The 26,201-nt window shown below is 38.0% G+C and overlaps 2 protein-coding genes and 1 long non-coding RNA gene across 5 annotated transcripts in view; all 3 read left to right on the forward strand.

Annotated features, from left to right (window-relative positions):
- Positions 1-820: 820 nt before the first annotated feature.
- On the forward strand, positions 821-3,356 carry eapp (e2f-associated phosphoprotein). 2 transcript variants are annotated; one of them, XM_034675521.1, is made up of 6 exons: positions 821-1,027; positions 1,509-1,690; positions 1,933-2,055; positions 2,145-2,259; positions 2,349-2,465; positions 2,567-3,356. In XM_034675521.1, the coding sequence occupies exons 1-6, from the start codon at positions 912-914 to the stop codon at positions 2,859-2,861; spliced, it is 948 nt and encodes a 315-aa protein (XP_034531412.1). In that variant the 5' UTR covers positions 821-911; the 3' UTR covers positions 2,862-3,356. The 2 variants fall into 2 exon arrangements, with proteins under 2 accessions (XP_034531412.1, XP_034531411.1); XM_034675520.1 differs by having other exon boundaries at positions 822-1,027; positions 1,930-2,055.
- A 1,534-nt stretch (positions 3,357-4,890) lies between these two features.
- Positions 4,891-9,857, forward strand: LOC117806220. Its single transcript, XR_004629630.1, has 2 exons — positions 4,891-5,066; positions 7,008-9,857. It is a non-coding gene; the product is annotated as an uncharacterized LOC117806220 (long non-coding RNA).
- Positions 9,858-10,430: 573 nt separating this feature from the next.
- The window catches only part of egln3 (egl-9 family hypoxia-inducible factor 3), a 36,772-nt gene continuing 21,001 nt past the window's right edge, over positions 10,431-26,201 (forward strand). Inside the window, exons 1-3 of one of the 2 annotated variants that reach the window (XM_034675959.1) lie at positions 10,431-10,606; positions 23,324-23,397; positions 25,272-25,651. In XM_034675959.1, coding sequence (XP_034531850.1) covers positions 25,292-25,651 — 360 coding nt within the window. In that variant the 5' untranslated portion in view covers positions 10,431-10,606; positions 23,324-23,397; positions 25,272-25,291. Of the gene's footprint in view, positions 10,607-23,323; positions 23,398-25,017; positions 25,652-26,201 lie in introns of both variants that reach the window. The other variant, XM_034675958.1, reaches the window with a different exon arrangement.

Genomic DNA, 26,201 nt, shown 5'->3' on the forward strand with positions numbered 1-26,201 from the left:
TCTTATAACGACATAAAGCAAATTAAATCAGTGCTTATTTTATTTATTGTAAATGAAATTGTTCAAATTCAATTAACTGAAATGCAAATATATATTAAGTTATGCATGAAATACATGGAAATATCCTTAAAAGCTGTTTAAAAAATACAGATCAAGAGATTATTTGTAATTTAAGACCCCAAATTATATTTCATTGTTTTTCTGTATTATTTAAACATTTACAAAAACCTAAAATTGTGTAAAAATATTATGAAAGTACTTAAAATTTAAAATATATATTTTAAATAAAAATATATTGACCTTTAAGGTTAGATTTCATGAATAAAATTGAGAATTATTTCATTTAAATTCATTATTTTTTAATGGTACATAAAAAATAGCTATTATGATATAAATTATCATTATGAGTATGTAAATTAACATAATTACAATATTTGTAAGAAGTCATGTCTGAGTTATTTTATGTTATTATGATTTTAATATTCTCTTTATGTCCTGGATAAATATTTAAACTTCAAACACTGATATGTAGATTTAAAAACAAACTTTGTTTAATTATTTAAAACACTTTATTTAAGTTTCTTGTGTATAAAGTATCTCTGTTTATATAGAAGAGGATTAGGGTCAGTGAAAAACAATATTTTAGGAAGGCAGGCGAGAAAAACTAATATTTTGTAAGGTACGTATTTATTTTTTAATTCTTGAATTAAAGATAAAAATTCTAGAGTTCTGTCTTTAATGTCAGAATTCTAAATTCTCTGACTTCCTTCACTATGATAAAGAAACTGATTTCCTCCTTCACCCTCCTGACGGCAGGCGGCGCCAGCTCTCCCTCTCCACTTCCTGTTTCCTGTTTCCTCAAACAGCCGAAGAAGAAGAGAGAAGCTGCTCATGCTAGCTGCTAGCTGCTCATGCTGAGGCTCAGAGACTCTTTCAGACATTTAAACATGAACAAACTGAACAAAGCTCCAGAGTTTGACTCTTATGAGATCGAGGAGCCGAGTGATGAGGAGCGAGCTGAGAGCAGGTCTGAAGATTTAAAATAAAACTCTTTATTTTCAGGATCCTTTAGCAGCGTGAGGCTAACGCGCTGTTAGCTGGTTAGCTGAATGCTAACATGTAAACAAAGTGGAGAGAGGAGAAAACAGAAGAAGTGTTTGTTCAGATATTTATCTCTACATGTAGTTGTATTTATTAATAAGGTGTGGAGATGATGGAGGACATGTTAGTGTTTATTAAAGAGCTGATGTTGTGAATTCAGAGTGTTTTAATTTAGCTACAGAGCATCAAACAGGTGGTTTAATGTTACTGGTGTAGTATGGAGGCAGTGCTTCCACTAACAGTGACTTCCATGACTGATTCCTCTTTTATTATTAGTATGATAATTAAAACAATGATATTATCTTTTATTTCTGGTAGTTAAATGTGAATAAAAGTGTAAACAAACTCAAACAAACCACACATCTCTCATTCATAATGTGTGATTGTTCCTTCTCTCTGTGTCTCAGCTCTGAGGATGAGCTGGACGTGCTGCTGAACGGGACCCCGGAGCAGAAGAAGAAGCTGATCAGAGAGTACCTGACCGGGGAGAGCGAGTCCTCCAGCGGGGATGAGTTCGAGAAGGAGATGGAGGCCGAGCTCAGCACCACCATCAAGACCATGGAGGGAACCTGGGGACCTTCATCGACAGGTAACACACACCTTCACTTCATCTGGTGTGCATGTGTTACTGTTGTAATGCAGCTTCTTGGATGGAGTGATATCAGGAAATAAAGAAGTTTACACTCACTACTGAAGCTATACAATATAATATATGTTGTGTTTCACTTCCAGAAGCTCTACCTCTGTTTTCAGAAACCTGAGAGGCTTCAAAGCTCAGATCAATCTTAAATGGAATCATCTTAATGGATTGTGTTTTTTATTATGCAGCAGAAAACCCAGGGGACCAGGTCGGCGGAGGAGGAGGAGGCAGCGGTGGAGCTCCTGCTCTCCCTAACACCCGGACGTACGATGAGGTTTACTTTGACTCTGACTCAGAAGAGGAGAACACACCAAGTAAGCTCCTGTGTCCTCTGAAAGGACGCTGTAATTTGAATCCTTAGATGTGGTCAGGTTGGTGACACCTCTCTGCGTTTCCTCTTCAGGCAGCTCTACAGGCCGGAAGCGGAGACAGAGGACGATACTGACCAATGACGAGCTGCTGTACGACCCCGATGAGGATGACAGGGACCAGGCGTGGGTGGACGCTCGGAGGAGAGGGTGAGACACGAAGAAGGAGATCAAACTAAGTGTCAGGAGCTGATTTCTTCCTCTGCAGTCATTCAGCGTCTCGTCCTCTTCCTCTGCAGGTATAGCAGGAAACGACCAGGCGCAGCGCCTCGGTCGCAGCCTCAGGGTTTACCCCGCAGTGACGCCATTCTCAACTGTCCCGCCTGCATGACGACGCTCTGCCTGGACTGTCAGAGGTGAGAAAGTCTGGGTTTTGAGGGCCTTGTTTGTGGTTTCTTCACTTTGTGTGAAGTTAAGTTCAGAGATCTGATAACAACAGTTGGTTGCGTTCCCTCAGGCACGACAAGTACCGCACGCAGTATCGAGCCATGTTCGTCATGAACTGCACGGTGAAGAAAGACGAGGCGCTGCGCTACAAGAACGAGCCGGAGAGGAAGCCGAAGAACAGGAAGAGGAGGCGGGGACAGAAAACAGAGACGCCGCCTGACGAGAGAGCGGACCCCAGGCCGGCGGGGATGGCCGACGACGAGGTTTATCACCCGGTTCAGTGCTCCGAGTGCACCACAGAGGTCGCTGTGTTCGATAAAGAAGAGGTGTATCACTTCTTCAACATCCTGGCCAGCCACTGCTGACACACTCCAACACAGACATGGTTTTATTTTTGATTTCTTACAGGAGGATCTCTGATTTTTTTAAACACTGAGAATCCAGCTGTGGTCGCTCTGAGTGCGTTCATCAATCAGCTCATGAACTCTGAGATATGACCGAACAGATGATCCTGAAGAGGGGAGGAAGTCCTGCACGGCGTCTCCTCTTTCTGAGACATTTTAAAAACATCTTACAAAAAGCTGAAGACGCTCCTGTGGTCGTCAGTGCTGCTGTTGGACTGCAAACGTTGAAGCTTAAAGCTCACGTTCATATGAGCATTTGAGGATGATTAAAGTTGGATGAAGATATTCTTGTTGATACCTAATCTAGCATTTATGATCAGTGTATTAACCTGGAATAAACTCTTAATGTTATGCTTTGTAAGCAGCTTTAAGTGTTTATGAAAGTGTTTATCTACTAACTCCTCCTGTGGGCAGCATAGACTGTTTAAATAAACAAGTGCCATATGTCAGCGCCAATCCTGTCTCTTTTTGGCTCCAATTTGGAGAGATGAAGGTGTGCAGCTCATCTTTAAATACTACTAGATACTAGATAAATACTTTTTTATACCAGGTGTTTAAAACAAATCATCTCTCTTAAAGGAAGCTCATATTTTCATCCTAGTCGTGTTGTGAGCAGAAGTTTGAGGGCGACTGAAAAGAGGTACCAGTGAGAGGAGAGCGGTGAAACTGAGACATTAACTTTACTTTCTGATTGTTCCTCAGCCGTCATGTTCCAAACGATAATTAAACACCAACATATCTTCACATGACCCCGCAGAGAGGAGTCAGATTCACTCATCCTCCCATGTGTCCTCTCTGCTCTTCCCTCAGTCACACAAACACACAAACCTTCAGCTCTCTACACATCCAGGACAGGGACAGAGACATCCTCCAGCCACTGACTCCACCTCTCCGCCTCTTAAATTGTGAAGCCCAGAAAATTGGGAGGGTTTATTTTTATATGAGGCAGGTGGACATTTTTTTTTGAGGGGGGGGGAAATCCTCATTTAGCCTTACATCGCTTTAAATATGACAACATACTTTCAGTGATGTTTCCTGTACCAGTAATCTGCACAGATGGGTAATAACTAAAAGAAAGTGACCTCATGATGTGTGACTTTTTGTCTTTTCTAAAAGAGAAGTCTATAGTGAAGTTATTTGTACAGTACTTGTTCTGAAATATGACCTCAGTGTCACTATAACGTGCTTTAAAAAACACTTATTTAACATTGGTATGTAAAATTTAAATGCCAAACAAAACTAGCTAGCTAACCTGTTCTTATTTGGACTAAAAACCATAGCCAGACTCCAGACAGACCACCAGAGAGCCCTCTTCCAGATCTCCGGGGACTTCAACCATGTATCTATTTTCTACATAGCTTATTTTTGTCTCCTGTGCATACTTTCATTATCATTATTTTTAATGTATTTGTATTTATATCTTATTAATTACTTCTTCTATTAATATTATTTGATATTCTTAATTATTGTGTACAGGAGCAACTGTAATGACTGAATCTCCCCCAGGATAAATAAAGTATTTCTGATTCTGATTTTAACATTGCAAATAAACACTTTGGGGATATTTGTGGAAACAGATAACTTATGTTTGATTTTGCAATTATAAGAATTAATGTAGACATTCATGTTGGTGCATATTGTACTGTGTTTGATGCTCTAGAGAGGCAGCAGGGTGTATTATGACTCAAAACAAACAACATTACTTTGTGCAAACACGACAGAAAATTAAAATATGAGGTGTGTGAAGTATAAAAGGGAGAACTATAGCAAAACAAATATATTTAAATAAAACATAATGTGATTAGGATAAACTAAAACGCATTACAAATCGATTAATCACTTTTTTTAATCTCTAAATTCGACTTTTATTTTGAAATCAGGATGCAGGAACTCCCAGAGGTGTACGTCACAGCCCTGTGCTCTGAAGCGGCGCTCTGATTGGCTGAAAACAAACACCTTATGGGGAAGCGTCTTGACGTCACCAGCAGTCACGTAGAGAGAGCGGAAGAAGACCCGGACCCTGAGGTAGATCTGAACCTGTGTGGGGTTTTAAAGTTGTGATCATGGCTCTGGGAGACTGCTGGAAACAGTTATCCTGGTTTTACTACCAGTACCTCCTCGTGACCGCGCTGTACATGCTGGAGCCGTGGGAGAGGACCGTGTTCAGTATCCTTTACAGAGTCCACTTACTTCCTGGAGGAGAGGAGCTAACATGCTACATGTAGCCTAACATTACGAAAGCTCCTCTAACTTTGACTCCAGACTTTATCTCTCAGATTAATGTATCTATAAGTTATTATACATGTGTGTTGAAGTGTCCTGTGGAAGAGGAGAGGTCTGTGGTGAATTCGGTGTTAATATAATCGACCTGTGTGTTCTTGTTTTTGTTTTAACTGTTAATTAATTCAGACAGTTTCAGAGTTTCAGCTCTTTTAAAGTGTGTTTTTCATCATGAGGTTTGGTTCAGCTGAGTTATGATGATACTTTGATATGATTCACATTGAAAGGAGGATCCCTTCAGTGTGTGTGGCTCAGTGTGTGTGTATTTACCTGTGTGTGTGTGTGTGTGAAGTTTAACATATGGCTGATATACCTGAGGTCGGGCGGTGTCGAGGCTGGCTCCTCCCACCAGTTACATCATGCACTTATAGTTATGTTAGCATTAAGCTGTTGACTTAGCACTAGCTTTGGTTACAGTACACCTGTACAGAGTTAAGATGGATGGGTGGTAACTTTTTAAAAGTTTATAGTGTTTATGGTGATTGGAAGGTACTGTGATGACATCATATTTGGGGGCGGGGCATCCACATGGGGGAAACCGATCCTTACCCACAGTCTGCAATACAACAAAAGCATGGATTTTAAACTCTAAGGTTTATTAGGGATGGGCATTTCAAGCTGAAATACTACTCAATAATCATTGGCATCTATTCGCAAGTAGCGGACTCTGTCAGTGCCTGTCTTGGTCTTTACGTCAGTGTTTCTGTGACGCAGCGGCGTGGCGTGTGTGTTTACATGTTACAGATGTGCTCAGTCTCTGGAAATATGTGTGTAGTAGTGTGAGATTCAGAAATGGAGAAAATCGCCGTGACTGTCACGAATGTTTTCTTCTTCTTTTGCTTTTTAAAGGCACTATGAGGAGTTTTTAACTGGCTGAGAAACAGACTGAAACTGATACTGATGCCTCTTTATGACCCTCAAAAGCAAACAAGACCACCAGCAGCAACACTGACACCTTCTCTGTTGTCATTTTAATGCCTGAAACTGAATCTTAGATATTTGGAATCAGTGTTCTGCACCCAAGCCCAGTCATTACTTCAGATACCCAAAGAACGAGACTAAATACACTAAATTCAGTAATTTGAACAAGATCAGATTGTGGTCCTTGTGTCATAAAAGACCTGCAGCCTCAAAAAGCGTGGTGTGTAGTTCACTTGCCGTCAATAATCCCATATGTGTAGTTTGGTACCCCTGAAACCACCCTGCACCGATTGGAGGAGGTTTATCTAACGTTAAAGTTACATAAATCCTGATTTGACATGCAGGTGTTTGGATTTTGGATCCCACAGGAGACCAAGCTTAAGACGCTGACAGTATCTCTTCTAAAATCCAGTGAACCTGTATCCTGATTTAAAGCTGGGGATACAGTAAGAGGAAGGATTGGAGTTCAATAATGAAAGCGTATCGTGTTAATGCGATCACGTTTGTACTTTGATCCGTCCGTCACATCGTGAACATGATGTATCGTCTTCCTACAGTTGGCGTCACCCTCGCCGTGTGTCTCCTCTTCCCTCGGGGTCAGGTGTGTTTGTGTGAATAAGTCAGAGGTGGTGTTGATCTGTTTGTTATCAGCCTGAGTGCTGCTCCACATCAAACCTTAATTCCTCTGAGGATCAAACACGGATCATGGAGCTGGTTTTGTTCGTTAAAGATGAATGCACATTCCTCTTTTCAGAAGTCTTACTGGCTGGAAATCAGGATCCTGAATCTTTACATAAACCTCTTTGAGTGTTTTAAAGGATGAATCAGTCTGCTGCAGCCTCTCAGTTGGTGATTAGCTCTGTGTTTCTGTGCGTCAGAACTTTGTCCTTATCGCCTCCTCCTCAGACTCTCTGCTCATCTCTGTCGCCGGCATGGCGGTCTACACCGGCTACGTCTTCATGCCGCAGCACATCATGGCCATCCTGCACTACTTCGAGGTCGTACAATGACACCGCGAGACCACCACCACCACCTCTCCGTCCACTGGTCCCGTCTGTCTCCAGCTCCTGGTCTGTCCATCCATCCACCCACCCGTGGCTCGAGGAGTCCGGCCATGTAGAGGCAGAGCTTCTCCCACACCTCCTCCTCCTCCTCCTCCTCCTCCTCTTCCTCCAGAGCTGGTTCCAAAGGTCAAAGCTGTGAGTGTCGATCCGGAGCGTCTCGGTGGACGGTGCTCCTCTCTTGGACTCTTTCTCCTTCGTTGAAATATTTGAAGGACGTTCATCATGGATGTGAAGACCTTTAAAGAAGACGTGCTTGATTATATTCCACGTGTTTTATTTTGATCTCCTTAAATCAAGCTCACTGTGCTGTTTTTGAGAAGTGTAAATGATCTGGTTGTGTGGACTGACTATTTTTATTTTTTATTCCATGAAGGTATGAAACCGTTGTTGTCTTAGAGTTTTATTCAGGGTTTGGGAACACAGAGGTTAATATGAATGCTTTTTTTATGAGCCGTGTATGATTATGAGAGCCGATCAGATGTTGAAAGTGAGCGGGAGCTTCGCTGAAGGAGATCTTCAGACGTTCTCGCTGCCTTTATTTTAATAAACAGAAACTCTTTGGCGACTTACGGTTAATCCTAAATCTGACGATGATAAACTGACCCTGCAGTAAATACATGTTTCCCTGTAAAAACCAAAGCTGCCACATTCCTAAGAGAGTTGAATATTTGTTCCTGCTAAGCACAAAGTCGACTTACTCAGCTTTAATCAGAGCCTTAAACCATGAGAACCAGGAGTGTGCAGAACGTGGAGGTAGATGATGCACATGGTGAACCATCCTCCGTTTGAAGCGCTCTCTTGTTTTGGAGCTGTTTGATCTGTCTCATCCTAACTCTTAAATCCCACAGCAGCTCCTACAGATGTGTGTTTTTATCGTCAGCTAGTTCAACATCAGCGTTAACACTGAGCTTCTTAAAGGTGCAGGACGGGTCCGGTTTGAGTTGTTGCTCTTTTTGTAGCTTAAGCAATAAAAGAGAGAGGATTTTTCTAAATGTGTTCAGACCAAAAGCAAAGCAAAGAAATGTGTGATACTGTAACATCCAGGGTCGATGCAAAGACAAGGATTCCAGATGCCTCAGAAATGATCGTAACCAAACTCCAAACATTTTGAATTTGTTTTCCTGTGACCTTGAAAACAAATCTGATAACCGCCTTTTCAGTCTGCATCACGTGGTAGTTATTTCAGCATCATTTCAGCCTCTTTATTTTGGTTTAATAGAGCTTGACTCTGTAGAAACAGTGAAACTGAGACTCACTACTGGTGCTCTACAGTTGAAACAAGACTGGTGGTAGTTGTAGTCCATTAGAAAAATCCTGGAAGAGACTCTACTGTGGTCAGCAGGTTTCAGACTACTTTAGTGTGACTTGTTGGATACAGTGAAGCTGAGACTCAGTGGAAAGAAATGGACAAGGTGTAACACAGCTGAAGAAACACAGAGTTGTCCATCAGAGGAATCCTGGAACAAACTGGGCACTGGTCAGCAGATTCCAGACTACTTTAGTGTGACGTGTTGGATACAGTGAAGCTGAGACTCACTACTGTTGCTCTACAGTTGAAACAAGACTGCTGGTAGTTGTAGTCCATTAGAAAAATCCTGGAACAGACTCTATTGTGGTCAGCAGGTTTCAGACTACTTTAGCGTGACGTGTTAGATACAGTGAAGCTGAGACTCAGTGGAAAGAAATTGACAGATGCTCTACAGCTGAAACAGCTTTGATAGTTTGGGTCAATCAGAAAAATCCTGGAACAAACTGCACACTAGCAGCAGATTTCGGACAGCTTTTGTTTGACATGTTAGATACAGTGAAGCTGAGACTCAGTGGGAAGAAATTGATAGGTGCTCTATAGTTGTAACAACGCTGATATTTGGTGTCTATCAGATAAATCCTGGAACAAACTGGGCGCTAGTCAGCAACTTTTAGACAGCTTTAGTTTGACTTGTTGGATACAGTGAAGCTGAGACTCACTACAGAGAAATAGACATGGTGTAACACAGCTGAAACAACGCTTATAGTTTGTGTCCATCAGACAAACCCTGGAACATCCCTACAGTGTTCAGCAGGTTTCTGACTACTTTAGCGTGACATGTTAGCTACAGTGAAACTGAGACTCCCTAGTTAGAAATCTCAGGTGCTCTACAGCTGAAACCGACCACTGGTAGTTGTAGTCCATCAGAGAAATCCTGGATCAAACTCTGCAGATTTCAGACAACTTAAATGTGACTTACAGTGAAGCTGACACTCAGCAGAGATAAATGTGATATTAGGACTTTAAAAGCTTTCAATCTGAGCATAAAATCCTCTTTCTGTTCTGTTCAGACTCCTTATCCCAAATAAAGGACTTCAGGTTACACCGTTGAATAACTTTAATAAATCAACACTCCTGTTAAAACTGGACTACATGAAACTTTAACTCTCTGTGCAGAAATGAATGTTTCCTCTTCATGTGACCTTATTGTACATGTTACACACTCCCTCTGTAACTGCTCTCCCTGACACAGTTGTGATTGTTATTCCCTGCGAACACTGAATTCTGTGTGTTTGTTTGTTTGTATATAATCTTGTATACATATTTGTAAAGTTTTGTAGTCGGATACGATGGCGCACAGAATAAGATGTTTGTGGTTTATGTTAGCTTCTGATGCTAAATACCTCTATAAACTGAAATCATTAAAGGGATATTTCACTGAGATCAAGCTGTCTGTCTGATTTACTTAAAATAATTAGGTATGTAAAGCTTATAATTAATTTTTTTGATAGAATTTGACGGAAAGTTTTCTCCCAAGGCACCAAAATAAGGTCAGATATTTTTTAGACAACATTTTGTAAGAAAAACAGCAAATTATGTAGTTTTTGTAATAATCAGCAGAGATGTAATCTAGCTTTATTTATCTATTTTTATTTTTACTTTTTGTATTTTATTTTATTTTATTCTTTTTTACTTATTGAAACTTCTTCTTGTTTGTACTTATGTCTGGATTGCTGTAACAACTTGAATTTCCCTCCAGGGGATCAATAAAGTAATATCTTATCTTAATTACTCAACAGGAATTTATTATTTTTATCTTAAAATCATGGAAAATATCTAAATAATTAAATGAAGTCATGAAATCTGTGATCAAATCATCATTTTTGTCATTCTGTGTCCACTTTCTAACATCTTTCTGAGCTTGGTGTGACTTCTCTATAGTATTAAAGCGCCTTACACACGAGGCGCCACCAGGGGGCAGCACTGAGCTGAGCGCTGCTGTGAACACCTCCAAACAGAGCACGAAGAAGAAACTGCGCGCCACGTTTGATTGTTTGTTTTGAATCTGAAGCTGAAAGATGATTTTCTGGACTTTATTTGATGAAATGTTTGTTTTTTCGTTGTTTAAACTCCTGATTTCAACGAGGATTGTTCTGGAGTGACTTTAAGAAGCCCTTCTTCTCTTCAGACAGGTCTGTAGTTTAATTTAATCTGTTTAAATGAGGATTTAAATGAAGATTAAGCTGTTTAAAAACAGGCTGATCAGTTATTTAATGAAGCTTATTTAACATCCACTGCTTGTAAGTATGACCACATTAAACTACATTAAACACACAGTTAATTTAACTTCTTTTATGTCCTTATAGAAATTATCTGGACTTAATATTTTTTAATTAATCTTCATCAGATCCTCATAAAATCATCTTTTCCAACAAATCTTCTTTTTTTAATAAAGAAAAAGCACAATACAGTAAATATGTGAATGTGTCATCATGTGATCTTTCAATAAGAAACACTAAATATTAAATATTTAAGGCTTGAATATGTTTACTTAAAAAATGAATTAAACTTTATATTGAAAAAAATACATGGGAGCTAAAACACACGAGATAAGATCAATAAAGTAATATCTTATCTTATCTTGTGTGTTTTAGCTCTCATGTAATTTTTCAATATAATGTTAAATTTATTTTTAAAAATAGTAATAAGGTTTATTTTGGGGTGGAAATAACATTTCCTTTTAAAACAGACACATTTAAATAAAGTGTTTAATACACATCATATTCATATTTTGTACTTTTGAACTCTGTTGATGTAATAACTGTATTATAATTATATTAATTAATTGTTAATTTTCTATTTCTTATGTTATTTTATTTTTAGTATCAACTATTGTCTTTGTATGTCTCAATTTAGTATTTTTTAAATTCATTTTTAATATTAGAACACTATTTGAGTGGAGGCTTCAAATAAGCTCTCTGAGTTTTCTGCACAGTTTATTATTTATCTTTAATCTTTTGTGTGTATTTTATTTTAATTGTGCAAATAAATAAACAAACAAACAAACAATTAATAAAAAGCTTATTTTTCTTATTTACTAACAGATCAAATCTAACAAATCTGTGTTTTTATATCTAACAAAAATGTAAATATGAAGAGAAAATGTCAGTATCCATCCTGAGAGCTGCTGGTTAATAGAATTAAACAAGTGTTGAGTGTTAATCAAAACTTCCTTTCTTGAATTGGTGACAAATTTCTTTCTTATTGATATACATTTATATACATACAAGAATTTAAAAAAGTTTTGCAGGATAATTTGTTGACTGATTTGTTCCTGTCTTCTAAAACACCTTCAGTTTACTTCTAATGTTAAATGTAATGTTTCTGTTTGACTGAGTTTAGCACAGGAGTAGTTTGACTTCAGATATGTACTTTAAAAATGTTTCTTTAACTTGATTTAAAAATGCAAAACAACAGGAAGAGTATAAAGTTATCAGTCACAAAGTTTTTAAACACATTAGAGGTAATTTAGAAATAAAGAAACAATATAATGTTAAATAAATAAAACAATGAAATGAAAATAAAGGGAGGAAGTTGTTGTAATAATTTGTGCTGTGCTTTAAATAGAACTCATGTTTCAGCAATCTTAAAAAAGAAACACCCACAGGATAATAATACAGCTGTGACGCAGGGTTTTCTTCTCTAGAACTGTGTGTGTGTGTGTGTGTGTGTGTGTGTGTGTGTGTGTGTGTGTGTGTGTGTGTGTGTGTGTGTCATCATAAGAAGTTCATAAATCACAAATCAGCTGTTTCATCAGACTTTTATATCACGCCCACAACGCTTCATAAACACAAGAGTCTAACTGTAAAATACACCTCAGGCGCTATTCCCTCAGAGTACAGCACGTACACACACACACACACACACACACACACACACACACACACACACACACACACCCACACACACACACACACACACTGAGGAGCTGTTCTGTCTTCAGTCCATGGCAGCGGATCAGAGAGGAAACACAGCTCTGGTTACTGGTTAACTCAGGCGATGAAGCTCTCCTCACGTACGCACAACAAGCTGCAGGCTGGAGTTTGCACCGCCATCATCTGATGCACACACACACACACACACACACACACACACACACACACTGAACACACTCTGACTTCTTCAAGGCTTTCTCTGCTTAATAGCTTTGGATTCGTCACAGTTTTCAAATGTAGTGTGGAACTTGAACACATCATTTCCAAACCTCTTCAGGGTTCAGGTTCATTCAGGACTCAGTGGCGCTCTGACATTGCTTTTTATTTCTATTTAATCATCATAATTGAGGGATCAAAAGCTGATTGAGACTCGATCATGTCCTCCTGATAAGATGAATCTGAGAGGACATCCTGTAACAGAAGCGCTCTCTGTGATCTGCCCTCTGACTCACGGCCGTCTCTGCGCCCTCTGTGCTCAGAGGAAAGAGATCCCCCGGTTTAAGCAGAATCCAGCGTGCAGCAGGTCCTGAGTGAGGGGGGCGTGAGCTGGTGATTAACTCTGGCTGTTGTCGATGGAGCTGGCACGGTCTGTCCTCCTCCAGCAGCAGGAAGCTTGGCAGCTGTGCGGTCTCACGTATTCACACATTCCTCACAGATGAAGGTTATGACGGGACGCGATGTGACACGCCGTCGGCCCCGGCTTCATCAACATTATGACTCAATACACTTTACTTAGTGAGGACTCTGGGATCAGGTGCAGGGTGGCTCTCTTTCCTGATGTCCTTGAATGCAGCAGAGGAGGTTTGTCAGTGTCTCTGCTGCAGAGAGCTGCAGACTCCAGCACTGATAATATGATAATAAAACTAGAAGATGGACATCAAAGATTATTTACAGACATTAAAGATTAACATTTTATTGTTTGTTATTTATTGATGAAGCTGTAAAAGAAGCTGAGTGTGTGCAGTATTCAAGTTAAAGAAAAAAGTGAACTCTTTAAGAATGATTAATCCCTCATATTTGATCATGTTGCACTATTTTGGCAACAGCTGATTCTATACTTTAAGGATTCAGTTCTAAATTTGAACAAATGTTTGATGTTTGATATTCCACATACGGGCAATTTCGCAGCAACAGTAGCTTGGTCTTTAAACAACTCATTACTAACTAAAACTTATTCATGATTATTCTTCCAAGTTGCTGACTAGGAGGCTCAAACCCCGCCGCTTTACGTATAACTAGGGGTTCATCTCAAAGCTCTAAACTGCAGTCTCCTCGCTCCTCGCCTGAACAGGAAGTAGTTACTGACGCGCCATTTTAACTTGCATCCCAAAACCCTAAACACTGCTGGAGGAGAGAGGAGAGAGGAAATAGGAGAGAGGAGACAGTGATTAAGGATGTTCTTTATCAGTCCTTATTACAGTCATTAAGGGTGTCCTTTATCAGTCCTTATTACAGTCACTGAGGGTGTCCTTTAACAGACCTTATTACAGTCATTAAGGGTGTCCTTTATCAGTCCTTATAACAGTCATTAAGGGTGTCCTTTATCAGTCCTTATTACAGTCACTGAGGGTGTCCTTTAACAGACCTTATTACAGTCATTAAGGGTGTCCTTTATCAGTCCTTATTACAGTCATTAAGGGTGTCCTTTATCAGTCCTTATAACAGTCATTAAGAGTGTCCTTTATCAGTCCTTATAACAGTCATTAAGAGTGTCCTTTATCAGTCCTTATAACAGTCATTAAGGGTGTCCTTTATCAGTCCTTATAACAGTCATTAAGGGTGTTCTTTATCAGTCCTTATTACAGTCATTAAGGGTGTCCTTTATCAGTCCTTATAACAGTCATTAAGGGTGTTCTTTAACAGACCTTATAACAGTCATTAAGGGTGTCCTTTAACAGTCCTTATTACAGTCATTAAGGGTGTCCTTTATCAGTCCTTATTACAGTAATTAAGAGTGTTCTTTATCAGTCCTTATTACAGTCATTAAGGGTGTTCTTTATCAGTCCTTATTACAGTCATTAAGGGTGTTCTTTATCAGTCCTTATTACAGTCATTAAGGGTGTTCTTTATCAGTCCTTATTACAGTCATTAAGGGTGTCCTTTATCAGTCCTTATTACAGTCATTAAGGGTGTCCTTTATCAGTCCTTATAACAGTCATTAAGGGTGTCCTTTATCAGTCCTTATTACAGTCATTAAGGGTGTCCTTTAACAGTCCTTATAACAGTCATTAAGGGTGTCCTTTAACAGACCTTATAACAGTCAGTAAGGGTGTCCTTTATCAGTCCTTATAACAGTCAGTAAGGGTGTCCTTTATCAGTCCTTATAACAGTCAGTAAGGGTGTCCTTTATCAGTCCTTATAACAGTCAGTAAGGGTGTTCTTTATCAGTCCTTATTACAGTCATTAAGGGTGTCCTTTAACAGTCCTTATAACAGTCATTAAGGGTGTCTTTTATCAGTCCTTATTACAGTCAGTAAGGGTGTCCTTTATCAGTCCTTATAACAGTCATTAAGGGTGTTCTTTATCAGTCCTTATTACAGTCAGTAAGGGTGTCCTTTATCAGTCCTTATTACAGTCACTAAGGGTGTCCTTTAACAGTCCTTATAACAGTCATTAAGGGTGTCCTTTAACAGTCCTTATAACAGTCATTAAGGGTGTCCTTTATCAGTCCTTATTACAGTCATTAAGGGTGTCCTTTAACAGACCTTATAACAGTCATTAAGGGTGTCCTTTATCAGTCCTTATTACAGTAATTAAGAGTGTTCTTTATCAGTCCTTATTACAGTCATTAAGGGTGTTCTTTATCAGTCCTTATTACAGTCATTAAGGGTGTTCTTTATCAGTCCTTATTACAGTCACTGAGGGTGTCCTTTAACAGACCTTATTACAGTCATTAAGGGTGTCATTTATCAGTCCTTATAACAGTCATTAAGGGTGTCCTTTAACAGTCCTTATTACAGTCATTAAGGGTGTCCTTTATCAGTCCTTATTACAGTCATTAAGGGTGTCCTTTAACAGTCCTTATTACAGTCATTAAGGGTGTCCTTTAACAGTCCTTATAACAGTCATTAAGAGTGTCCTTTATCAGTCCTTATAACAGTCATTAAGAGTGTCCTTTAACAGACCTTATAACAGTCATTAAGGGTGTCCTTTATCATTCCTTATAACAGTCATTAAGGGTGTCCTTTATCAGTCCTTATAACAGTCATTAAGGGTGTTCTTTATCAGTCCTTATTACAGTCATTAAGGGTGTCCTTTATCAGTCCTTATAACAGTCATTAAGGGTGTTCTTTATCAGTCCTTATAACAGTCATTAAGGGTGTCCTTTATCAGTCCTTATAACAGTCATTAAGGGTGTTCTTTATCAGTCCTTATAACAGTCATTAAGGGTGTCCTTTATCAGTCCTTATAACAGTCATTAAGGGTGTTCTTTATCAGTCCTTATAACAGTCATTAAGGGTGTTCTTTAACAGACCTTATAACAGTCATTAAGGGTGTCCTTTAACAGTCCTAATTACAGTCATTAAGGGTGTCCTTTATCAGTCCTTATTACAGTAATTAAGAGTGTTCTTTATCAGTCCTTATTACAGTCATTAAGGGTGTTCTTTATCAGTCCTTATTACAGTCATTAAGGGTGTTCTTTATCAGTCCTTATTACAGTCATTAAGGGTGTTCTTTATCAGTCCTTATTACAGTCATTAAGGGTGTCCTTTATCAGTCCTTATTACAGTCATTAAGGGTGTCCTTTATCAGTCCTTATAACAGTCAGTAAGGGTGTCCTTTATCAGTCCTTATTACAGTCATTAAGGGTGTCCTTTATCAGTCCTTATAACAGTCATTAAGGGTGTCCTTTATCAGTCCTTATAACAGTCATTAAGGGTGTCCTTTAACAGACCTTATAACAGTCAGTAAGGGTGTCCTTTATCAGTCCTTATAACAGTCAGTAAGGGTGTCCTTTATCAGTCCTTATAACAGTCAGTAAGGGTGTCCTTTATCAGTCCTTATTACAGTCATTAAGGGTGTCCTTTAACAGTCCTTATAACAGTCATTAAGGGTGTCCTTTAACAGTCCTTATAACAGTCATTAAGGGTGTCCTTTATCAGTCCTTATTACAGTCATTAAGGGTGTTCTTTATCAGTCCTTATTACAGTCATTAAGGGTGTCCTTTAACAGTCCTTATAACAGTCATTAAGGGTGTCCTTTATCAGTCCTTATTACAGTCATTAAGGGTGTTCTTTATCAGTCCTTATTACAGTCATTAAGGGTGTCCTTTATCAGTCCTTATTACAGTCATTAAGGGTGTCCTTTATCAGTCCTTATAACAGTCAGTAAGGGTGTCCTTTATCAGTCCTTATTACAGTCATTAAGGGTGTCCTTTATCAGTCCTTATAACAGTCATTAAGGGTGTCCTTTATCAGTCCTTATAACAGTCATTAAGGGTGTCCTTTAACAGACCTTATAACAGTCAGTAAGGGTGTCCTTTATCAGTCCTTATTACAGTCATTAAGGGTGTCCTTTATCAGTCCTTATAACAGTCAGTAAGGGTGTCCTTTATCAGTCCTTATAACAGTCAGTAAGGGTGTCCTTTATCAGTCCTTATTACAGTCATTAAGGGTGTCCTTTAACAGTCCTTATAACAGTCATTAAGGGTGTCCTTTAACAGTCCTTATAACAGTCATTAAGGGTGTCCTTTATCAGTCCTTATTACAGTCATTAAGGGTGTTCTTTATCAGTCCTTATTACAGTCATTAAGGGTGTCCTTTAACAGTCCTTATAACAGTCATTAAGGGTGTCCTTTAACAGACCTTATAACAGTCATTAAGGGTGTCCTTTATCAGTCCTTATAACAGTCATTAAGGGTGTTCTTTAACAGTCCTTATAACAGTCATTAAGGGTGTCCTTTATCAGTCCTTATTACAGTCATTAAGGGTGTCCTTTATCAGTCCTTATTACAGTCATTAAGGGTGTTCTTTATCAGTCCTTATTACAGTAATTAAGAGTGTTCTTTATCAGTCCTTATTACAGTCATTAAGGGTGTTCTTTAACAGTCCTTATAACAGTCATTAAGGGTGTCCTTTAACAGTCCTTATAACAGTCATTAAGGGTGTCCTTTATCAGTCCTTATTACAGTCATTAAGGGTGTCCTTTAACAGTCCTTATTACAGTCATTAAGGGTGTTCTTTAACAGTCCTTATTACAGTCATTAAGGGTGTTCTTTAACAGTCCTTATTACAGTCATTAAGGGTGTTCTTTAACAGTCCTTATAACAGTCATTAAGGGTGTCCTTTATCAGTCCTTATTACAGTCATTAAGGGTGTTCTTTATCAGTCCTTATCACAGTCATTAAGGGTGTCCTTTAACAGTCCTTATAACAGTCAGTAAGGGTGTCCTTTAACAGACCTTATAACAGTCAGTAAGGGTGTCCTTTAACAGTCCTTATAACAGTCAGTAAGGGTGTCTTTTAACAGTCCTTATAACAGTCAGTAAGGGTGTCTTTTAACAGTCCTTATAACAGTCAGTAAGGGTGTCTTTTATCAGTCCTTATCACAGTCATTAAGGGTGTCCTTTAACAGTCCTTATAACAGTCATTAAGGGTGTCCTTTAACAGTCAGTAAGGGTGTCTTTTAACAGTCCTTATAACAGTCATTAAGGGTGTCCTTATAACAGTCATTAAGGGTGTCTTTTAACAGTCCTTATAACAGTCAGTAAGGGTGTCTTTTAACAGTCCTTATTACAGTCATTAAGAGTGTTCTTTATCAGTCCTTATTACAGTAATTAAGAGTGTTCTTTATCAGTCCTTATTACAGTCATCAAGGGTGTCCTTTATCAGTCCTTATAACAGTCATTAAGGGTGTCCTTTAACAGTCCTATAACAGTCAGTAAGGGTGTCTTTTAACAGTCCTTATAACAGTCAGTAAGGGTGTCTTTTAACAGTCCTTATTACAGTCATTAAGAGTGTTCTTTATCAGTCCTTATTACAGTAATTAAGAGTGTTCTTTATCAGTCCTTATTACAGTCATCAAGGGTGTCCTTTATCAGTCCTTATAACAGTCATTAAGGGTGTCCTTTAACAGTCCTTATTACAGTCATTAAGGGTGTCCTTTATCAGTCCTTATTACAGTAATTAAGGGTGTTCTTTATCAGTCCTTATTACAGTAATTAAGAGTGTTCTTTATCAGTCCTTATTACAGTAATTAAGAGTGTTCTTTATCAGTCCTTATAACAGTCATTAAGGGTGTTCTTTAACAGACCTTATTACAGTCATTAAGGGTGTTCTTTATCAGTCCTTATAACAGTCATTAAGGGTGTTCTTTATCAGTCCTTATTACAGTCATTAAGGGTGTTCTTTATCAGTCCTTATTACAGTCATTAAGGGTGTTCTTTAACAGTCCTTATTACAGTCATTAAGGGTGTTCTTTATCAGTCCTTATTACAGTCATTAAGGGTGTCCTTTAACAGTCCTTATTACAGTCATTAAGGGTGTCCTTTATCAGTCCTTATTACAGTCATTAAGGGTGTCCTTTAACAGTCCTTATAACAGTCATTAAGGGTGTCCTTTATCAGTCCTTATAACAGTCATTAAGGGTGTCCTTTATCAGTCCTTATAACAGTCATTAAGGGTGTCCTTTATCAGTCCTTATTACAGTCATTAAGGGTGTCCTTTATCAGTCCTTATAACAGTCATTAAGGGTGTCCTTTATCAGTCCTTATTACAGTCATTAAGGGTGTTCTTTATCAGTCCTTATAACAGTCAGTAAGGGTGTCCTTTATCAGTCCTTATAACAGTCATTAAGGGTGTCCTTTATCAGTCCTTATTACAGTCAGTAAGAGTGTCCTTTAACAGTCCTTATTACAGTCATTAAGGGTGTCCTTTATCAGTCCTTATTACAGTCATTAAGGGTGTCCTTTAACAGTCCTTATAACAGTCATTAAGGGTGTCCTTTATCAGTCCTTATAACAGTCATTAAGGGTGTCCTTTAACAGTCCTTATAACAGTCAGTAAGGGTGTCCTTTATCAGTCCTTATAACAGTCATTAAGGGTGTCCTTTATCAGTCCTTATTACAGTCAGTAAGAGTGTCCTTTAACAGTCCTTATTACAGTCAGTAAGGGTGTCCTTTAACAGTCCTTATAACAGTCAGTAAGGGTGTCCTTTATCAGTCCTTATAACAGTCATTAAGGGTGTCCTTTATCAGTCCTTATTACAGTCATTAAGGGTGTCCTTTAACAGTCCTTATAACAGTCATTAAGGGTGTCCTTTATCAGTCCTTATAACAGTCATTAAGGGTGTCCTTTAACAGTCCTTATAACAGTCATTAAGGGTGTCCTTTATCAGTCCTTATAACAGTCATTAAGGGTGTCCTTTATCAGTCCTTATTACAGTCAGTAAGAGTGTCCTTTAACAGTCCTTATTACAGTCATTAAGGGTGTCCTTTATCAGTCCTTATTACAGTCATTAAGGGTGTCCTTTATCAGTCCTTATTACAGTCAGTAAGGGTGTCTTTTAACAGTCCTTATAACAGTCATTAAGGGTGTCCTTATAACAGTCATTAAGGGTGTCTTTTAACAGTCCTTATAACAGTCAGTAAGGGTGTCTTTTAACAGTCCTTATTACAGTCATTAAGAGTGTTCTTTATCAGTCCTTATTACAGTAATTAAGAGTGTTCTTTATCAGTCCTTATTACAGTCATCAAGGGTGTCCTTTATCAGTCCTTATAACAGTCATTAAGGGTGTCCTTTAACAGTCCTTATAACAGTCAGTAAGGGTGTCTTTTAACAGTCCTTATAACAGTCAGTAAGGGTGTCTTTTAACAGTCCTTATTACAGTCATTAAGAGTGTTCTTTATCAGTCCTTATTACAGTAATTAAGAGTGTTCTTTATCAGTCCTTATTACAGTCATCAAGGGTGTCCTTTATCAGTCCTTATAACAGTCATTAAGGGTGTCCTTTAACAGTCCTTATTACAGTCATTAAGGGTGTCCTTTATCAGTCCTTATTACAGTAATTAAGGGTGTTCTTTATCAGTCCTTATTACAGTAATTAAGAGTGTTCTTTATCAGTCCTTATTACAGTAATTAAGAGTGTTCTTTATCAGTCCTTATAACAGTCATTAAGGGTGTTCTTTAACAGACCTTATTACAGTCATTAAGGGTGTTCTTTATCAGTCCTTATAACAGTCATTAAGGGTGTTCTTTATCAGTCCTTATTACAGTCATTAAGGGTGTTCTTTATCAGTCCTTATTACAGTCATTAAGGGTGTTCTTTAACAGTCCTTATTACAGTCATTAAGGGTGTTCTTTATCAGTCCTTATTACAGTCATTAAGGGTGTCCTTTAACAGTCCTTATTACAGTCATTAAGGGTGTCCTTTATCAGTCCTTATTACAGTCATTAAGGGTGTCCTTTAACAGTCCTTATAACAGTCATTAAGGGTGTCCTTTATCAGTCCTTATAACAGTCATTAAGGGTGTCCTTTATCAGTCCTTATAACAGTCATTAAGGGTGTCCTTTATCAGTCCTTATAACAGTCAGTAAGGGTGTCCTTTATCAGTCCTTATAACAGTCATTAAGGGTGTCCTTTATCAGTCCTTATTACAGTCAGTAAGAGTGTCCTTTAACAGTCCTTATTACAGTCATTAAGGGTGTCCTTTATCAGTCCTTATTACAGTCATTAAGGGTGTCCTTTAACAGTCCTTATAACAGTCATTAAGGGTGTCCTTTATCAGTCCTTATAACAGTCATTAAGGGTGTCCTTTAACAGTCCTTATAACAGTCAGTAAGGGTGTCCTTTATCAGTCCTTATAACAGTCATTAAGGGTGTCCTTTATCAGTCCTTATTACAGTCAGTAAGAGTGTCCTTTAACAGTCCTTATTACAGTCAGTAAGGGTGTCCTTTAACAGTCCTTATAACAGTCAGTAAGGGTGTCCTTTATCAGTCCTTATAACAGTCATTAAGGGTGTCCTTTATCAGTCCTTATTACAGTCATTAAGGGTGTCCTTTAACAGTCCTTATAACAGTCATTAAGGGTGTCCTTTATCAGTCCTTATAACAGTCATTAAGGGTGTCCTTTAACAGTCCTTATAACAGTCATTAAGGGTGTCCTTTATCAGTCCTTATAACAGTCATTAAGGGTGTCCTTTATCAGTCCTTATTACAGTCAGTAAGAGTGTCCTTTAACAGTCCTTATTACAGTCATTAAGGGTGTCCTTTATCAGTCCTTATTACAGTCATTAAGGGTGTCCTTTATCAGTCCTTATTACAGTCAGTAAGAGTGTCCTTTAACAGTCCTTATAACAGTCATTAAGGGTGTCCTTTATCAGTCCTTATTACAGTCAGTAAGAGTGTCCTTTAACAGTCCTTATTACAGTCATTAAGGGTGTCCTTTAACAGTCCTTATTACAGTCATTAAGGGTGTCCTTTATCAGTCCTTATAACAGTCATTAAGGGTGTCCTTTAACAGTCCTTATAACAGTCATTAAGGGTGTCCTTTATCAGTCCTTATTACAGTCATTAAGGGTGTTCTTTAACAGTCCTTATTACAGTCATTAAGGGTGTTCTTTAACAGTCCTTATAACAGTCATTAAGGGTGTCCTTTATCAGTCCTTATTACAGTCATTAAGGGTGTTCTTTATCAGTCCTTATCACAGTCATTAAGGGTGTCCTTTAACAGTCCTTATAACAGTCAGTAGGGGTGTCTTTTAACAGTCCTTATTACAGTCATTAAGAGTGTTCTTTATCAGTCCTTATTACAGTCATTAAGGGTGTTCTTTATCAGTCCTTATTACAGTCATTAAGGGTGTTCTTTAACAGTCCTTATTACAGTCATTAAGAGTGTTCTTTAACAGTCCTTATAACAGTCATTAAGGGTGTTCTTTATCAGACCTTATGACAGTCATTAAGGGTGTCCTTTAACAGTCCTTATAACAGTCACTAACTTTTCAACAAACATATAAACTTATTATCTTTGCTCAAAGTTAGAAAAATAAAGTGAAGGGAAATGTTCTGTATCTCTCTCTGAGATGTTTTATAGAGCGAGCTGGATGTCATAAGAAAAAAAAATAGTTATTATTATTATTATTATTATTATTATTATAGTTGTTTTAATTGTTATAATTGTTATAATTGTTATAATTGTTATTATAGTAATTCTTGTTGTTGTTATTATTAGTATTATAGTTTTGTTGTTATCACAGTCTCTTATCATCTGCTCAGTCAGCTTCTGGCGCGTGGACATCCTCACTGTTTACTTCCTCGCGGACAGGAGGGAGGGAGAGCGCGAGGGCTACATGCCGCTCGTGGAGTCGTCAATGGCGGCGGGCACGCCCAGTGCGCGCGCACGTGGCCGCCCGGCTGTTTATATTTCTCTCCCTCTCTTTAGTTTGTTTCTCTAAAATAAAGAAGGGATGAACTTCTCTGTGAGTGAGAGGAGGAAGAGTTCATGTGCACGTGCTTTATTAACGTGTGACCTACATTTATAAACAGTCTATAAAACTACAACATCAACCGGAAGTGAAGATACAACTCTGTTTTTAACTGTAAACAAAAGAAGAAGAAATGAAATGATTGAGGAGAACGGAGAGAAGAGAGTCCTCCTCCTCCTCCTCCTCCTCCTCCCCTCATAGTGGACATCACATCCAGCACGTCGCTTGTTCCCTCACGTTGCACTCTTTCACTGTCAGTAAACTAGAGTGCGACCGGAAGTAGTGTAGTGTTCCTACAAAATAAAAGCGTGACCTAAATGTTGCTGATGTTCTTTCATCAGCCTGTTGATCCTTAAATGGACTCTCTTTCCTCAAACATCCCGTCCCTGTTTTTATTCATGACCCCCTGTATGAACATAATAACAGATGTTAATGTTATTTTGAAACGTCCCGTCCGTTCCCCCTCTCTAACTCTGCTCTTCCTTTGAATCCCAGCTCTGATTCCCCGACGTCTCCTCCCCCTGTAGTTCCACTGAAGAGATGTTTCACGCTCCAGCGCTGTGTGCCAGGTCAGTTACTGTACGTCCTGGTGTCAGTAAACAATAGACAGCTGTTTTTGATACAGTCATTCATGCAGGGTACTTTCCCTTCCACAGAACAACCACAATAAACACAAAGCATTTATAGAATCATGTAGCAAACTCCTGCTCCACCTGCAGAAGATGAAGAATCTATTCTGTATATTTACTGCTGTGATGAGAGACTGAAGTTGGAGTCGCAGGCTAACTCATGCTGCAATATCATTGTTGTTACATGGCCGACGATAGCGATGATGTCACGATGCAGTGATTTTGTGACCTGTGATAAATTGCAAGATATTCATGTAATTATGCATCATGATTCTTTGTACCAAGAGCGATTGGCAGGGTAAGTTATGTCACGATATATTATGATACATAATTAACAATACAATTAAATAATAATGATAATAATTTAATTGTAGATCACTTTTCAAAAACCAAGTTACAAAGTGTTTCACATGGGCAGCAAAATAAAACAGGCAGGTCATAAAGTCACACAAGTCAAGATCAAGAATTAAAACATATTTTAAAATTCCCCTAAAAGAACTCTAAAGGAATACAATTTAAAACCAGGATACAGACATTAACTCACTCCTCACACCGACAAGCTCAACCTCTAATTTCATCATTTTTCTTCTTTAAATAAATGTTTGCTGTCCAAAAAAATAAAATAAAATAAAAAACATTTGCACTACTTTCACTAAAACTTAGGAACTAAGTGAATGTAATACTTTACCCTGTATGTTTTCAAAATGAAATATTTTGTTATTTAGGGAGGACAAGTAGCTTTCTAGTGTTTTAAAATAACTTTATTAAATACAATAGAGGAAAAAAAAACAAGTCCTTATTATTATTATTTTTTTCTGTTCTGTTTGTGGTTCTTGTTTTTGTTTGTTTGTTGTTTTGTGTTACTGTTAATTTAATTGTCCCCTGTGTTTTACTGTTTTATTGTTTTTTTGTTTTGGTGTCATACGTGTAAGGTTAAATGTGAATAAAAAAAATTATACAAAAAAAAAAAAATCATGATACAACATTTCTGTAATAACTGATTTTTTGCAAAACAATCATTAAATGTATGAAATAGTGATGTGAGTCAAATTGGAAATACTAATATCAATATTTAATGCTATGATTGATGATAGTATGCAGGGTGAGGATATGTTTGTGTCAGTGTTCTCAGTATTCTTTGATTTTAATTAAACATTTTAAAGCCCAAAATATTAGATCATTAGAAATCTGATATTTCTCAAGATTAAAGTTCTGCTTATAAATTTCTCGTTTTAATTAATTAGCTTTTCTTTGCACTTCCTGTAAAGCGACTTTACTTGGTGCTACTTTTGCTTGTTGTTTTTATTATTTTTTTTATTGTGTTATTTTATTTATAGTGTTTTTAATCTCTCTGTAAAGTGCCATTGAGTGCAGAGAAAGGCACTTTGAAATAAAATGTATTATTATTATTATTATTATTATTATTTAAGTACCCAGAAAAGCACTATATAAGTCCTATCAATTATTATTATTATTATTATTATTATTATTATTATTATTATTATTATTATTATTATTATTATTAATAAAGCCAGTGTTTTCTTTTCCTGCTTTGAACAGTTCATCCGTAAGCCATGCCTTTATTTTGAAACCACTAACCGGAAGTGGTTTATGTGCGCACCTGGTGGCTTGAGGCAGACTCAGTCCTCTTAAGAACTCAGTGACACGCAGCACCGGCTCATTGAAAACCTCTCAGTCCAGCTGTCAGTCAGTCCTCCACACAGACTCAGAGTTTAATCAGGGACCAGAACTTAGTTTGGTCCTGTAGTCTGATACAGTCAGAGACCCTGTCCTCACCAAGAGGTCTCCTCCAGTCTCACCTGTCTCAGGTATCATGCCTTTAATCGAGCTCGTCCCGGACGCGGATTTGGAGCGCCTGGCTCTGGAGCGGGTTGTCCCGGCTCTGCTGTCCCGGGGGTTTTACTATGTGGACGGACTCCTCGGGGAGCTGGTCGGGGACGCGGTCCTGGACCAGGTGAAGGAGATGCACCTCTCCGGGACCCTGCAGGACGGCAGGCTGGCGGGCTCCGTACCCGGGATCCACCGGAGGAGGATCAGAGGGGACCAGATCGCCTGGGTCAGCGGGTCTGAGCGAGGCTGCGAGGCGGTCTGCGTCCTCCTCAACGTGGTCGACAAGTTGGTCTCCCTGTGTGCGGGCAGGCTCGGGGGCAAGGCCATCAGGGAGAGGTCTAAGGTAAGAGGGTCAAGATCTGGGTCAGGTTCAAGTACTTGAATAAGATTTATCAACAAGTGGTCTGAAGGAAAACCTCAAAATCCTGCAGCTACTGAGGACTTCTTTTATTTACTGACACTTTAAATTCAACAATAGATAAATATTTAAATAAAGAAACATTTAAATAAATAAATACATATTTAAATAAATGCACAAATAAAGAAATCTTTTAAAAAATAAATAAATAAACATTTAAATAAATAAACAGTTAAATAAATAAACATTTAAATAAATAAACATTTAAATAAATAAACATTTAAATAATGCATAAATAAGTAACAATTGTAATAAGTAAAAAAAATACATATTGAAATAAATAAATATATAAATATCAAAAGAGAAAAAATCTCCAATTTACTCTTTAGCTGTGACATTGAGTGGACAGGTGATAAATTGATGCATGAATTAAAATAATAAACACAATCAGTTAAATAACCACATTAAGGTGATTTAAGATCGTCTTTTAAATCTCTAGTATTTGCTCATTATAAGCTTATCTTGTATTTTAATA

The sequence above is a fragment of the Notolabrus celidotus genome, chromosome 22 (genome assembly GCF_009762535.1).
Source record: "Notolabrus celidotus isolate fNotCel1 chromosome 22, fNotCel1.pri, whole genome shotgun sequence".
Lineage (NCBI taxonomy): Eukaryota > Metazoa > Chordata > Actinopteri > Labriformes > Labridae > Notolabrus > Notolabrus celidotus.

Coding starts and splice junctions, on each gene's coding strand:
- eapp (XM_034675520.1), top strand. CDS start 912: ATGCTGAGGCTCAGAGACTCTTTCAGACATTTAAACATGAACAAACTG. Junction 1,028..1,508: donor GAGGAGCGAGCTGAGAGCAG/GTCTGAAGATTT, acceptor TCTGTGTCTCAG/CTCTGAGGATGAGCTGGACG. Junction 2,260..2,348: donor GTGGACGCTCGGAGGAGAGG/GTGAGACACGAA, acceptor CTTCCTCTGCAG/GTATAGCAGGAAACGACCAG.